Source organism: Molothrus ater, chromosome 1 (assembly GCF_012460135.2).
Source record: "Molothrus ater isolate BHLD 08-10-18 breed brown headed cowbird chromosome 1, BPBGC_Mater_1.1, whole genome shotgun sequence".
NCBI lineage: Eukaryota > Metazoa > Chordata > Aves > Passeriformes > Icteridae > Molothrus > Molothrus ater.
The window spans coordinates 56,902,774-56,915,353 of record NC_050478.2 but is presented as its reverse complement, the minus strand read 5'-3'; the positions used below and the strand labels follow the sequence as shown (position 1 = coordinate 56,915,353).

The 12,580-nt window shown below is 38.5% G+C and overlaps 1 protein-coding gene across 1 annotated transcript; it reads right to left on the bottom strand.

The window, feature by feature from the left end:
• Positions 1–7,350: 7,350 nt before the first annotated feature.
• On the bottom strand, positions 7,351–8,861 carry CCDC201 (coiled-coil domain containing 201). Its single transcript, XM_036396147.1, has 2 exons — positions 8,313–8,861; positions 7,351–7,437 (listed from the first exon to the last, which is right to left on the bottom strand). The coding sequence occupies exons 1-2, from the start codon at positions 8,859–8,861 to the stop codon at positions 7,351–7,353; spliced, it is 636 nt and encodes a 211-aa protein (XP_036252040.1).
• Between the last annotated feature and the right edge of the window lie 3,719 nt (positions 8,862–12,580).

Genomic DNA, 12,580 nt, shown 5'->3' with positions numbered 1-12,580 from the left:
ATAAAAATAGGAATAGTCATAGGACCCAGACCAGAGTAAGTCAAGGGGTCCCTTTTCTCTGGTCAACTGTCCCTTGAAGGAGGAGGCCAAAACTGGTGACAAACATGCCAGAATTGTGCTTGCTAAAACAACAGGGTCTTGCCTGCAGGCAGAGCAGAAGACAATAGCCTGGAATTCTTAACAAGAGAGCACACAGAGTGATAAATGCTGTTAAACCAGGAGGACATATTTCTCTCTATCAATTAAAATTGTTTTTCACTTTTTGGCTATTCAATTCTGGTTCTTAGAAAAATAACACAGTTTGCCCAGCTGCTTTTGTCAGGAAATCTGTCCTTGCCTTTTGCCCTGGGGCATTTCTGATTTCAGCAGGATTATTTTCATTTTCATTTTTATTTTTATTTTTATTTTTATTTTTATTTTTATTTTTATTTTTATTTTTATTTTTATTATTACTACAGTAATGCCAAAAGTACTTTTTTCAGATTTCAGAGCCTCTACTGTTTCCTCACATGTCATGAGACAGGACTCTGGGACTTCAGTCAGTTCTAGAAAGCCTGAGCCTTGCAAAGATTGCTGAAATCAGGTAGGCCACTGCTGGGAATCAGGTTTGCCTAAGCATTAGTGTCTGATAGTGTTGGATTTCACACTGGCCAAATTCCAGGCAACCATTCCCCCTTCCATGCCACAGCTGGACAGAGGAGAGCAAAAATTAAAGAAGGGCTCATGAGTTAAGGACCAAGAGAAAACACTCCAAGGGCAAAACAGGCTCAACTTAGAGGTACAAAGTGAATTTATTACTAACAAAATCAGAGAAGGATGATAAGAAGTAAAATAAGTCTTAAAACCACCTTTTCTTTCCCCCACCTCTCCTTCCTTCCCACTGAGAACACAGGAAGACCGGAGGTGGGGTTTTGGTTGGTTCGTCCCATACGATCTTCCTCTGCTCAGGGAGAAGGGTCTTTCTCCTGTGAGACTGTGGGATCCCTCTTACAGGAGACAGTTCTCCAAGAACTTCTCCAACGTAGGTCCACTCTCATGAGAAGCAGCCTACCGCACCTGCTGCAACGTGACGCACTCCCACAGGCAAACAGTCCTCCCAAAATGCTGTGGCATGGGTTCCTTCCTTCTAATGTAATTTTCTACAAATTCATGTAGAATACATTTCCCCTATGAGCTGATATTTTTCTCAGAGATAACTGTCTTGTGAAAATACCTGTTTTACAGACTTATTAAGTATATGCAAAAAAAGCATATAACCTGATATTTTAAAATATCAAGATCAAGACTTATTTTCCTTAAACTCACTGATTTTGCATTCTGAGAAACTATACTAGCCAGCAGACCTTTGTGGTGTCAAGAATCTGCTAAGGTGTTTTTGATTCTCTTATTCATCTCTTCTCCAAATGTGATCATCATAGACTTTTCATTTTGCTGGTCTTACACAAAGAATTTGCTCTGTGGCTTGTTTTCTTTTATCAATTTTTATAATTTCCCAGTTGTGGCTAAAAATGTTCTACTGAATGTACTAGTAAAGGTCAGGATGCACTGTTGATTTGCATGCTTGCATCATCACCTTTGTGGTATAATTGCCAATCCTACAGCCTTAGTGAACTTTTTCTCAGCTACCCTGAGGTATTCAGGATGCCATACAGCACTTCTTTCTCCATTATTCCAGTTCCACCCCTTCTTTTTTCTTTCTAGCAGTTACAATTATAACACATATCAACAGTTTATTTACAACATATGTTTTGTAAATAAATTTTTTGATTGTAATTGCAAGCCTTCCATCTTATTGCAGTGTCTTCCCTCTCATGGCTTCTTACTATTGCTGAGCTATGGTTTGTGAAGGTTTTGTGGTTTGTGTGATGTTTTTCTTCTAGAGGAGTAACAAATGCTAAAGCATCCATGACCTTTGCATGAATACTTTTCACACAACACCAATTTGATTTAAGTGCATGCCATAAGATGCGATGACTTGTTTGTGCTCTCTTGGCTGCCTACTTTGAAACCCATTTCACCTGGACATCTTGTAAGTGCTTTTTTTTGGATCCAGTTCCTCTCCAAGTAAATTTGTCAGCAATCCTGCACATACTTTCTTTCCCATATTTGAGTTTGCATCAGATTTCCATACTATAGAATTGAATTATTCGATCTCTATGAAGAGAATCTTCATTTTCCTCTCTTAGAGGTGTGAGATATTTCTTTTCCCCTATCAGTGCTGGCACCTCCTCTTTAGGAGAAGATGTAAGCTTTAGGAGGATGATGGTATCTGCTTGTGGAAGAAGGTCACTACAAAGGACAAACCTGCAATGACAGGAAGAGCTGAAAGCAGAAGACAGTTACAGTAAGAGATGTAGAGCTAGGAAAGGCCAAAGAATGAAGTAGAGAACAACAAAAGGGATCAATATGGCAACAACAGTAAGAAGCAGAAGAAATATGAAGGATATTTTTCCCCTTTCTTCTTTCCATTTCTGCTATAAAAATGAAGAAAAACAGGGGGAAAAAAACACAAAGAAATCCACAAAGAAATAAAACATCACAGATGCAGGACAGTGAGTGACAGAACAGTGATGCAAGTTCAACCTTATTTTTAATAAACACTTAGGCAACATGGAACTACTTTGATAGGTAACACGTAAAAGCACTGACTTCATAGTAAGGCTAGAAACACTGCCTTACTGCCTTGTGAGCCAGGACATTTGGTTTCAAGCTCCTATCTCACATGAGAAGGGGATTTGAAACACAATCTGTACTTCCAGAGTTTTGTACTGTGGGCTGCTGTTGAAATCAGATAGATAGAACTCCTATCTCACTGCTGTCTGCTACGCATCTTCATGCATATATACCATTTTATGATGGAGGGGTGGAGCTGCTGCATGTGCTGCAAAGCCACATGTATGAGTATACCCAGGAGACTGGCAACTGTCAAGTTTTACAGGATTCAAATGCCTGTTGGGACTGGCTGCACTGCTAAGCACCATTTAATTGCATAGAAGCATTAGGTAGGTATATAGTAGTAGAAAGCCTGAGCAAGGTTTGGGCAGGGTGAGGGTGAGCAGCTCAGGTCCGCATCCTAAAGGAAATGGTAAGATCTCTGCCTAGTTCAAGTTTTTATCAATATTTGAAAATGTTCATTTGTTTCTAGTAAGTTGGAAATACTGAGGAGGGAGCTGTTTTAGTAGGCATGGTGGAGTGCATCAACAGATGGAGCTAAGGGAGATCTGTGTGTTTGTATGTATTATAGAACAAAACACAACCAAGTACAGGTCAGTGACACTGTTGTGTGATTTATTACTCAGGATTTTGTCCATAACAGGAATGTAACTATGTTGTAACTTAGAGGGAAAAAAAAACCAAAAAAACCCAAACTGTTTTTATTTAAAAGTTTCCCACTTTTCCTAGTTATTTTAAAATTTTTCAGCTGTGATGAGCAAAGGAAGGACCTAGTTTCCATTTGTCTGTTACATAAATCTAAAATATGTCAAATACATATGCTAAACATTTTTCTATTCAAACTGGCCTCCTACAGAAGCACTGCAGCTGGGCAGAGCACTCCCAGCTCTGTCAACAAGAGTACTACCATTGCTTCAGTGGGAACAAGGCCGAGCTCATAAATCCTGGGTGAAGACATTTCTGTCTCTTGCCTCTGTTCTTGGTAATGTTTTTGTTCTTCTCCCTCTAACATCATGCTTAGTCACCATCAGCAGGTAGGTTGTGTAATATCAGGGACAAGTGTACTGAAAACAACTCCATAGGTCAAGGTCATAGCTTCACTCCAAAAGGAAAAATACTGCCCTTAAAGAACACTCTCAATGAGAAGGCTGTTCTGAACTTACAAGTGTGTCCATGTTGCATATGAAAGTCAGGACAACACTAAAGCTCAAGAGCATGTTGCAACTCTGATTCACAATCATTCATGCAGGAAAAGGGCTTTTTGTTTTACAGAATAGGATGTCCTGGGGATTCTCTTCTCATAAGGATCTGGTGTCTGTTGCTGATAACCTGTTTCAGTCTCAGCCAAAATCCATACTTAAGGTCTGTAATAATTAGGAAGGCTTCTTTTTTAGGGGTGTTGGATTTTACAACTCCCTTTAAGAATTATTTTTTTTTGCACTGTGATGATATTGTAATATAAATACTCATAAAGGAACTTCGTGCATGAAGAGAAGCACTAACCAAACAGTAATTTTGCCATTGTTTCCACTAGAGGATGAACATTTAAAAAGAGTGAAACTGCATACTAGTAGTGCTCCTCCCAAAGTCTATTCCTTTTAAAGTATACATACATAGTATGACAGAGAACTAGCCATATCATTTAAACTTAAAAATTTAATTCCAGAAGGGCTATGAGTCTGCTGAAGAAATGAAAGGAAGTTCAAGCTCTGGAAACAAATACAGAAAAAGAAGAGTTTGTTTGGTGGGGTTTTTTTAATTTTTTTTTCCTATGGACATTCTTACATGTGAACTATAGTTATAGCAGTATAGTTTTGTAAGTGCAATTTGATATATTTAGTTTCCCATTTTCTAGCAACCTGATTTTATAAATTAGACACAAATCTTTTTCTGAGAACACCATTCACTAAGGTCTGTGCTATATAGGGCTGGTTGAAATTCCTTGGGATTGTTACATGCAATTAACCATTGATACTGTGGTTGCAGAATGTCAGACAAATGTTGGAAAACCCCTGAAGAACCAGTTGATTGTATTGATATTCTCGTTAAATACTATAAGCAGTTTTATAACTTTTGCAAACTCATGAACACCTAAATTATTCCAAAACAAATATTACATAGTCTTTTCTATTTATTTTTTAACATTCTAGAGAGGAAATGGAAGTAGTTTGCAAAATCATGAGACCCCTTGGTTTTTTACGTCTGTTTGCCTGATAGAGCTTGAAAACTTGGAAAGACCCAAAGTCAGTTCTGTGTTACCATTTGGTACAATTTGTTTTCCTCCACTGGAATTTTATTGGCACCAACTAGCTCCATGAACCTGACAGGGTGGTACCTTGCTCCCTGATAAACCTTCCCATCATTTACTGTGTTCTGAATTTCAGAAGTTTTGCATTGCCCTTGGAATGAAGCCAAAGATACCTGAGACATTGAGTAGCCATATTCCCTGGATTAATCTTGCATTTAATGTAGCCCAAAGCAGGGCTTTAGAAGGAATTTTGCAGCAACTACACCCCTGGCCTCCTAAGGTCTGGAACTTGTCCCACATGACCTTTCCACTTGGCTTAACATCACAGAGGGCATCAACCTAAGTAGACAAAGGCACTTTGGGGTGTGACAACAGAGTCCGAGTCTTGGCAGAAGACCAGTGTCAGATATCAGAGGGTATCAGATGGGCAAAGAATCTAACAGTGAAGAGCAGGCACTAAAGACAAAAGACATTGGTGTCTTATAAGGAAGGAAAGAGCTAGAGACCAGATTGGAGAAGACATTAGAAGACTGAGAAACTGGATGGACAGGAGCCAAGACTGACTTTGAGAGGCAACAGTGAGAAAGAAAAGCAGAAACAGTATCAAGACTTCCTGAGACTAGGATGAGAAACCTGAAGAAGGAGCAACTGGAACTGACTATCTGGGAAGGTACAAATAAACAAGAGACAGAACTGGGTCATTTGGATTAAGCATTGGGTCATGCAGCCAGATTAATATGTGCTTTTCCCATGGGTAGAGGAGGGTTTCACGCTAACCTTGCACTTGCCTGATCTTAGTTCAGCCCCTGGCACAAATCACAGATACTGATGAAATGCCTGCAGGCTCAGGGGGAATAGCAGCACATCTGCAACCATGCCTATTTTATCTCAAAAACAGCTTGGAATCTACACCAGCCAGGAGCTCTCTGGTTGCCAGAGGAACCTGTGGAGGCCAGACAAGCAGCCAGGGTAACACACACAAACAAATTCCAGAACATTAACTAAACTTGAAACCAAGTGAGCATTACTTGGCTTATGAACTGAAGGACACCATCACCCCACTGCCTGGCTACACAGAAAGCCAGGTCTGAGGATAAGGCTGTTCTCCTGAGAAACTCTGAAGGATTTCACTTCAAGAATCATTAGCAAAAACATCCTGATTCCTTTTAAATCCTGAGAGAGATTGTAAAACCACAACTCCACTCTTACATTTTGGAGTGTAACATAGATGCTATCGATTGGCCTGTCTCATAATGTTGGCATGGGACATACTTCCTCTTCTCTACTACCTTGGATATGAGATACTACAAATTACAGTTTGTGGAAAGGAAATGCAAAAGTGTCCTTTGCGTCCATTCTTAACTGGCAGCTTCTTTAAATGGGACCTCTCCCCTTTGGGGTAGTTAGTGCCTGGAACAGCTGCAAAACCAGTATAAACCAGAAAAGTGCACATGCTACAGCCACACAAGTGCAGAAATATGTGTATGTAGGTGGTAAATCTGTTCTGGATTCCTGCTGCTGACACTCCATAGACAACTTAGAAATTTCTAAATAACTTTAGAAACTCTGCCTGTATAATCTAAAGATTAAATAACAGACAGCAGTAGAAATGAACATGATTGTTGTGCTTTTTGCATCAAATCTTGATTGATGCTTCAGAAAGTTCCTTTGAGTTAAATTATCATTTTGACAATACAGCTATCAGGTAAGACACCCTTCTTGATCTCCATGCAGCAGCTACAGAGGGAAAAAAGCCAGAAACCCCATACTTCCTCAAAACTCACAGCCAAGGATTAAGTATCTCCAATACAACAGTGAGTTGCATTTACAATTTAAGGCTGGGACAAACTGATTTTGAACCAAAACTTCAAAATAAGCGGTCATTAATTAGTAATCTCTAAAGAATTGCCTCCATCCTTGGTGCCTCTCAGTATTTCCTCATCTCATCAGGTAGCAGCAAAAACATTCAAGATTGCATCAGCTTTGAAAGTGATTCCCCTTTGGCTAACTAGGATTACACTTTAAGTGGTCACTAGGACTTTGTCTAGTGACTTCTTATTAAGAAAGATAAATAACCCTATAAGACTTAAATGCTACATGAAAGATTAAGGCCAAGGAGGGCTGTGTCAGGCTGAAGAATGATTCTTAAACATTAAGTTCTTCCTCCCTTCTTTGTTCTAGGCCTTTCATCCATTATAAATTAAAATTAACCCTCCTGTAGAGACAGTCTCTTCTTAACTCTCATCTTAAATTATACCTGGCTACTCCAGGATTTAAGAGGAAAGAATGACAAAACAAATAAACAACAGCAAAAGATCCTTTTGGAAGTAAAGAGGAAGCCTAACAGGCACTATAACAGAGTGTGATTTATTGGAACTCGCCATTCCCGCATGATGGATGTGACAGCAGTTATCCCACAGGTAGCCCAATCAAGCTTCTTCAATTGTCAGTTCATGTTTAGTTGCCTCCTCAATGTTTTTAAGTTGACGAAGCAGCCATTCTCTTTCTTTCTTTCTCTGTTACAGAAGAAAAAATATTGTTTAATCAAGCTAATCTATTCAGATACCACCTACTTTCAAAAACAAACAACCTACACAAAGGACTTATGACCCAACTCAATTTTGGCTGGAGTTTTCCGTTTGTTTTAAGCAAAGAAGCTTTTACTCTCAAAGCTGGCAAGTTTTCTTGACACACTCAAGAACAATATGATACAGAGAAAAAAACCAAAGCAAAACAGAATTTGACAGCTTCACACTGACATGACAACCTTCAGAGTCTAACTCTGCTGCCTTCCTATCCTTTCTATGGGCTTTCCACAAACCCTCAGCAAATAGAGTTTCAGAAAATGGAGTTTTCTGAAACAGACAACCAACACCTGCAGAACATCTGTTAATCTAAGCTTTTCCCAGAAAACCCTACATTAGTTAAAAGGACTGCTCACAAGATCCCGTTGCAATGACTGTTCTTTTTATATAGCACTACAATTTGGATTTAACAGAAAAAGGGGTAGATTAGTTCCTTAAGTTTGATCTGACTTGCTAACATTAAGAAACTTTAGAATTTCAATTACTGATTTCTTCCTATTCTTAAATATCCTCTAAAGAAAGATATATTAAAAAATATACTTTAGCACTTGGGTACACAATGAGTCATACGAGCTCACAAGCTGAGCAAAAAATGCTAGTTTGGAAGTTTGCATGCCATCCTGTCTGTGATTAGGAATGGTATCACAGGTTATGATGCAATTCATAAACGGATGTCCTCGCAGCTAAAGTTATGGAAATGTTCCATTAGTAAACTATTCTCACTTTACTTGAGATAGCTGTATATATTCAGTGTTGGCAGAAGTTTGTGTAACTTAGCTATTGAATAACTAAATGAAAGTCTTTACCTGAAGAGTTTTATTAATTTTCTTCTTTCTGGATTTTGCTACCGGGGAGTCTTTTATCCCTGGTATTCCGGAAACAAGCCATAAGGGTTTGCTCTTGGGAGTTACTGCAGCATCCATAAATGCTCTGGTGGTAGCTTGAGTTTCTATGTTTGGGACAATCTTGTGAGCTGGCTCTTGATTTGATTCATCAGAGGCCAACACAGTGGAAAGCCTCCTTCTAGAAAACACAAGCCGAGAGCTTTGGCTTTTCTCTTTATTTAGTTCTTGCAAATCAAATGCTGTTGAAAGTGGTTTTGGGGACATAGGAGGGATGTATACATCAGCACGTACTAATGATACTTGAGATAATGATCTACTTAGATTTGATTTTGGCATTGGAGAGCCATAAACTCTTTTTGTGGCATCTTGGTCCTTGATTGACTGATTTGTCAGATCTATAGAAGATGGAATTGTTCTTGAGAGCACTGAGTCCACTGGGGTGCTGTGTTTCACCGCTCTCTTTTTCAGAGATCTTTTAACATTCAGAAAAGAATCATCTTCCTCTGACATCTTGAAGTCAGGTTTATTGCCTTAAGAAAATAAAAAGATTGTGTCATTGTTCACACTGTAAAAGATGTAATGTAAGCTGTTTTTTAGCAGCAAGCTGTTAAATCAAATCTGAAGTGTTTCTACTCTCATGCCTATATTCTGTCTTTACATGGAATTTATCCTTTATATAGATCAGTGTTTAGGCATTTAGAAGAGCCATATTGAAAACAGAACATGAGAACACATCTGGTCACATATCCAACACTTACTACTCTTCTCTCAGCCTTCTGCATGAGGAGCTCCAAATGTGCTAGAATTTTTAAAGATCTTTCATTAACTGCAACATCATTAAGATGGTGTTTCCTCCTTCCAGGTGTGTAAATAATATACTTTTGGGGTTTCAGCTGCTAACACTCTGTATGCAGATGGTGGAAGGACTACTGTTTTGTAGCAAGAAATCAAGTGCTCTAAAGAGATGGGCAGAGAATTTCTAGATTCACCAATTATCTCTTAATCAAATTGCTATTTTGTTTTCCTTAATTCCTTGAAAAGGGGCTCACAAACTTCTAATTCCCTTCTGTTACTTGACATTTATCTTACTTCAGCTGGCCCTAAGTTTGATTCTAAAAAATATATGTTCTGTGGAAGTCTATTTTCAACTGAATTTACAATGGCAAGCTTGCTTTTGCTACTAACATTATCCCTATCCATTTGCAAACACCCAATAAAAAGAAACTCTGCTTCTTACACTTGCTGCTTCTTGGGCAGAAAAGCCCAAGATAAAGATATCTGATTTGAGATATAGTTAAGATAAGTATCTAAATCAGGTGAGCAGTTAGGTACTCCTAGTAATTGTTGTAATCTTTGCTTTCATTAGGTTGTTCAGATATTTCATGCAGGTTGATTGCCCTATATTCTAAGCTGTATATAGATTGCGGCCTTGTAAGGGCAAAACAGGACTACCATGAAGCAGGGCACAAGAAGACAGGGAAGTATATTTGCTGAAGCAAAAGGTATTAGTTCTCCATTCTTTGTCAATGTTTTGCACTTAGTGTCTAAGTTTTCTAGTGGAGTTTCCCATCCACTTTGTGTTTCTAAACACAGAGGCAGCAAGAGATAGGGCATTGATTCTTCAATACAGCAGAAGTTGAGTTTTTTTTTGTTTTTGGTTTTTTTTTTCCCCTCACAAGGAGGGAAGTGTACTCCATAATAATTTTTATTTGGATACTCATTTCTTCTCTCACTTCTTAGCAGTGCTAGCTTGTGTGACATAGGCAGCACTCAGCCTACAGAGACTGCCTTTTTCCTTTTCTGTTTAGACAGATTGACTTTCTTTAGTCTTTATCATAGAAGTGTACATGATTAAGCTTAGAAAGGGAATAAGGAAGATTTTGCAGCCCAGCACTCCTCCCCCAAACCTGTCCTCAGCTATGTATTTTAACACTTTCCCCTTCATCATTAAATGGCCAATTAAAAGCTATTTCTTTCTTAAAGCAGTTTTTAACAATTTTTTTCAACCAAAGCTTTTGTAGAAAACAACAATGATTTTTTTTATTTCACATTTCTCTATGTTTTAGAAAGATAAATATGTATAAGCAACAGGTTTTTCTGCTCCAACACCACTATAGATAAAAGAGAGAAGTCTATTACCAACAGAGAAATAAAAACTATTTGAGAATATCAAAGTGTATCACAGAGAATGCATTTCACAAGAAATTTGACAAAATATAGCAGGCTTACCAGACCTACCAGGTTCTAGCTGATATCTTCCTTCCTTCCTTTTTTAGGTAATCTAGCTTCAGCTGCTACTTCCCTGCTTATAAACCTGTTCATCCTGGCCATCCTTTGCTACAAACACTCCCTAATTAACATGTTTAGCATTTTTTGGGAGCATCAACATTGCTTCTAAATGAATAAATAACTAAATAGAAATCTAGGATTATTTAATCATAGGAAAATGGGCTAGCCAACTTATCTATATGCTATATTTATTGGTATTTAATCTCTGCTGTATGCTGCCTATTTCAATCACAAAAATACTCTAGTGGTTAATTGGCTTCACATGGCTGTATAAGGCACATTGAGGATCTACTGCAAGATGGATATATGTTGATGGAGTATATTGCTATCTTGATGTTATTTTCTCACTGCTTTTCTTGTTCAAAAAATAAATGGGAAATTAATGTTAAAGCTGCCATGAAAAAGCTCTTATTTTAGGAAAATAGGAAGTGAGAATAAGCTGAAAAACTGTAAATTTCAGTGTGAATGTCATGGTGTTTGCAGCTAACAGCTGATGACAGCATTTTATCTTGAAGCATATGTTTTCAAAGTATCAGCTCTTAGATTAGAATTCCATTGGTTTGGAATGGTATGGTTTAGGTGGAGGACTGTAATTTTTATAAACTGAAAAGCAGCTGGACTACACCAGTCCTGAATTGCAAGTCAGCTCTGTGGTAGCTGACAGTAAACAGCTGTTATCACAATGATGTAGAGCAGGAACAGGTGTGAGGGAGCATGTGCACAAATTGTGGGGTGGCCCCTTTTGACAAAGCATGACCTGTGGACCTTGAAGCTGATGAGACAGACCTAATTTCACGGTTTTATGTGGATGACCTGGGGTTGTAGAGTGCATCTAGAACAGAGAGAGGGGCAAAAGCACTGATCTCACAGGAATTTGAACTTTTGGTTCCAGGGAGTCTGGGTATTTCAAACCTAATCATAAACCACTCTCTCTTGCCACATTAATAGTTTTACTATGAATAGAGAATTGGAGCTACCAGTTCAAAATTTAGAAGTAACAGTCTGTCAGTATATGGATAAAGTTGCTAGGCTTAAGTTATGCGCCCCTCAGGAGCTGAAAGAGAGCTTGAGAAATGGAGGCACACTACAATCACATGGATTGCATGAGTAAATATCTTGGAAATAAATAGTCTGTCCAGGATAAGCTATTTATTTCCCAAACTCCCAGGGGAAGTTCCTACAGTAACATTTTGAGAATTAAACAAAAACTATTTTGAGATACTTGTGGCTGGGAAAAAAAAAAGTCTCAGCCCTTTATAAACACAGACTAATCTTTACCTCATTTTGAATATTTGTAGTTAGTTTTCATACCTTGTGGCTTGGTGAACAAACCCACCAGGCCAGTCATTCTGTGCCTTGCAGGTCCAGCAAGCCAGTTCCTTATATAGTACAGAGCACAGTGATGTCTTGACATGGTGTCACAATGTTTGTGCTGTCCTGCTGTACTGTGGCACATAATATAACCTCTCCTAGCAGAGCAATGATGCAAACAACACTGAGCAGCATGAACCTGCATGAGAAGCTTTTTGGGGTGCTGAGAAAACTGACATAATTTCACTGGACTCCTTCAAAACCACATGGCCTTGCCTCCCAGCTCGTGCTTGGCACTCCATGCTGTGCTTGTCCTCACTTTTTGTATCCTTTTCCGTGTAATCTCACAGTCTGCAAGTGCTGTCTGTAGCTGCATCATCTTTATGTCTACCTTCCATGGCCGTTTCTGCAAAACTCTTTAAAACAACTTCCCCCTTTTCTAAAAAGCCTTTTCTTTCTCTTTTTTTCTAGAACCTTGCTAAATACTCTGAAGAGACAAGAGATTTGTAAATTGTTCTTTCTGCTAATAATGGTTTATCTTACGTCCTACAGATACATCTCTTTATCAAGTGGTGGCAGGATGTTACAAAGAATAGGAAGGACATAACTGTACAGAGATAAGACAGAAA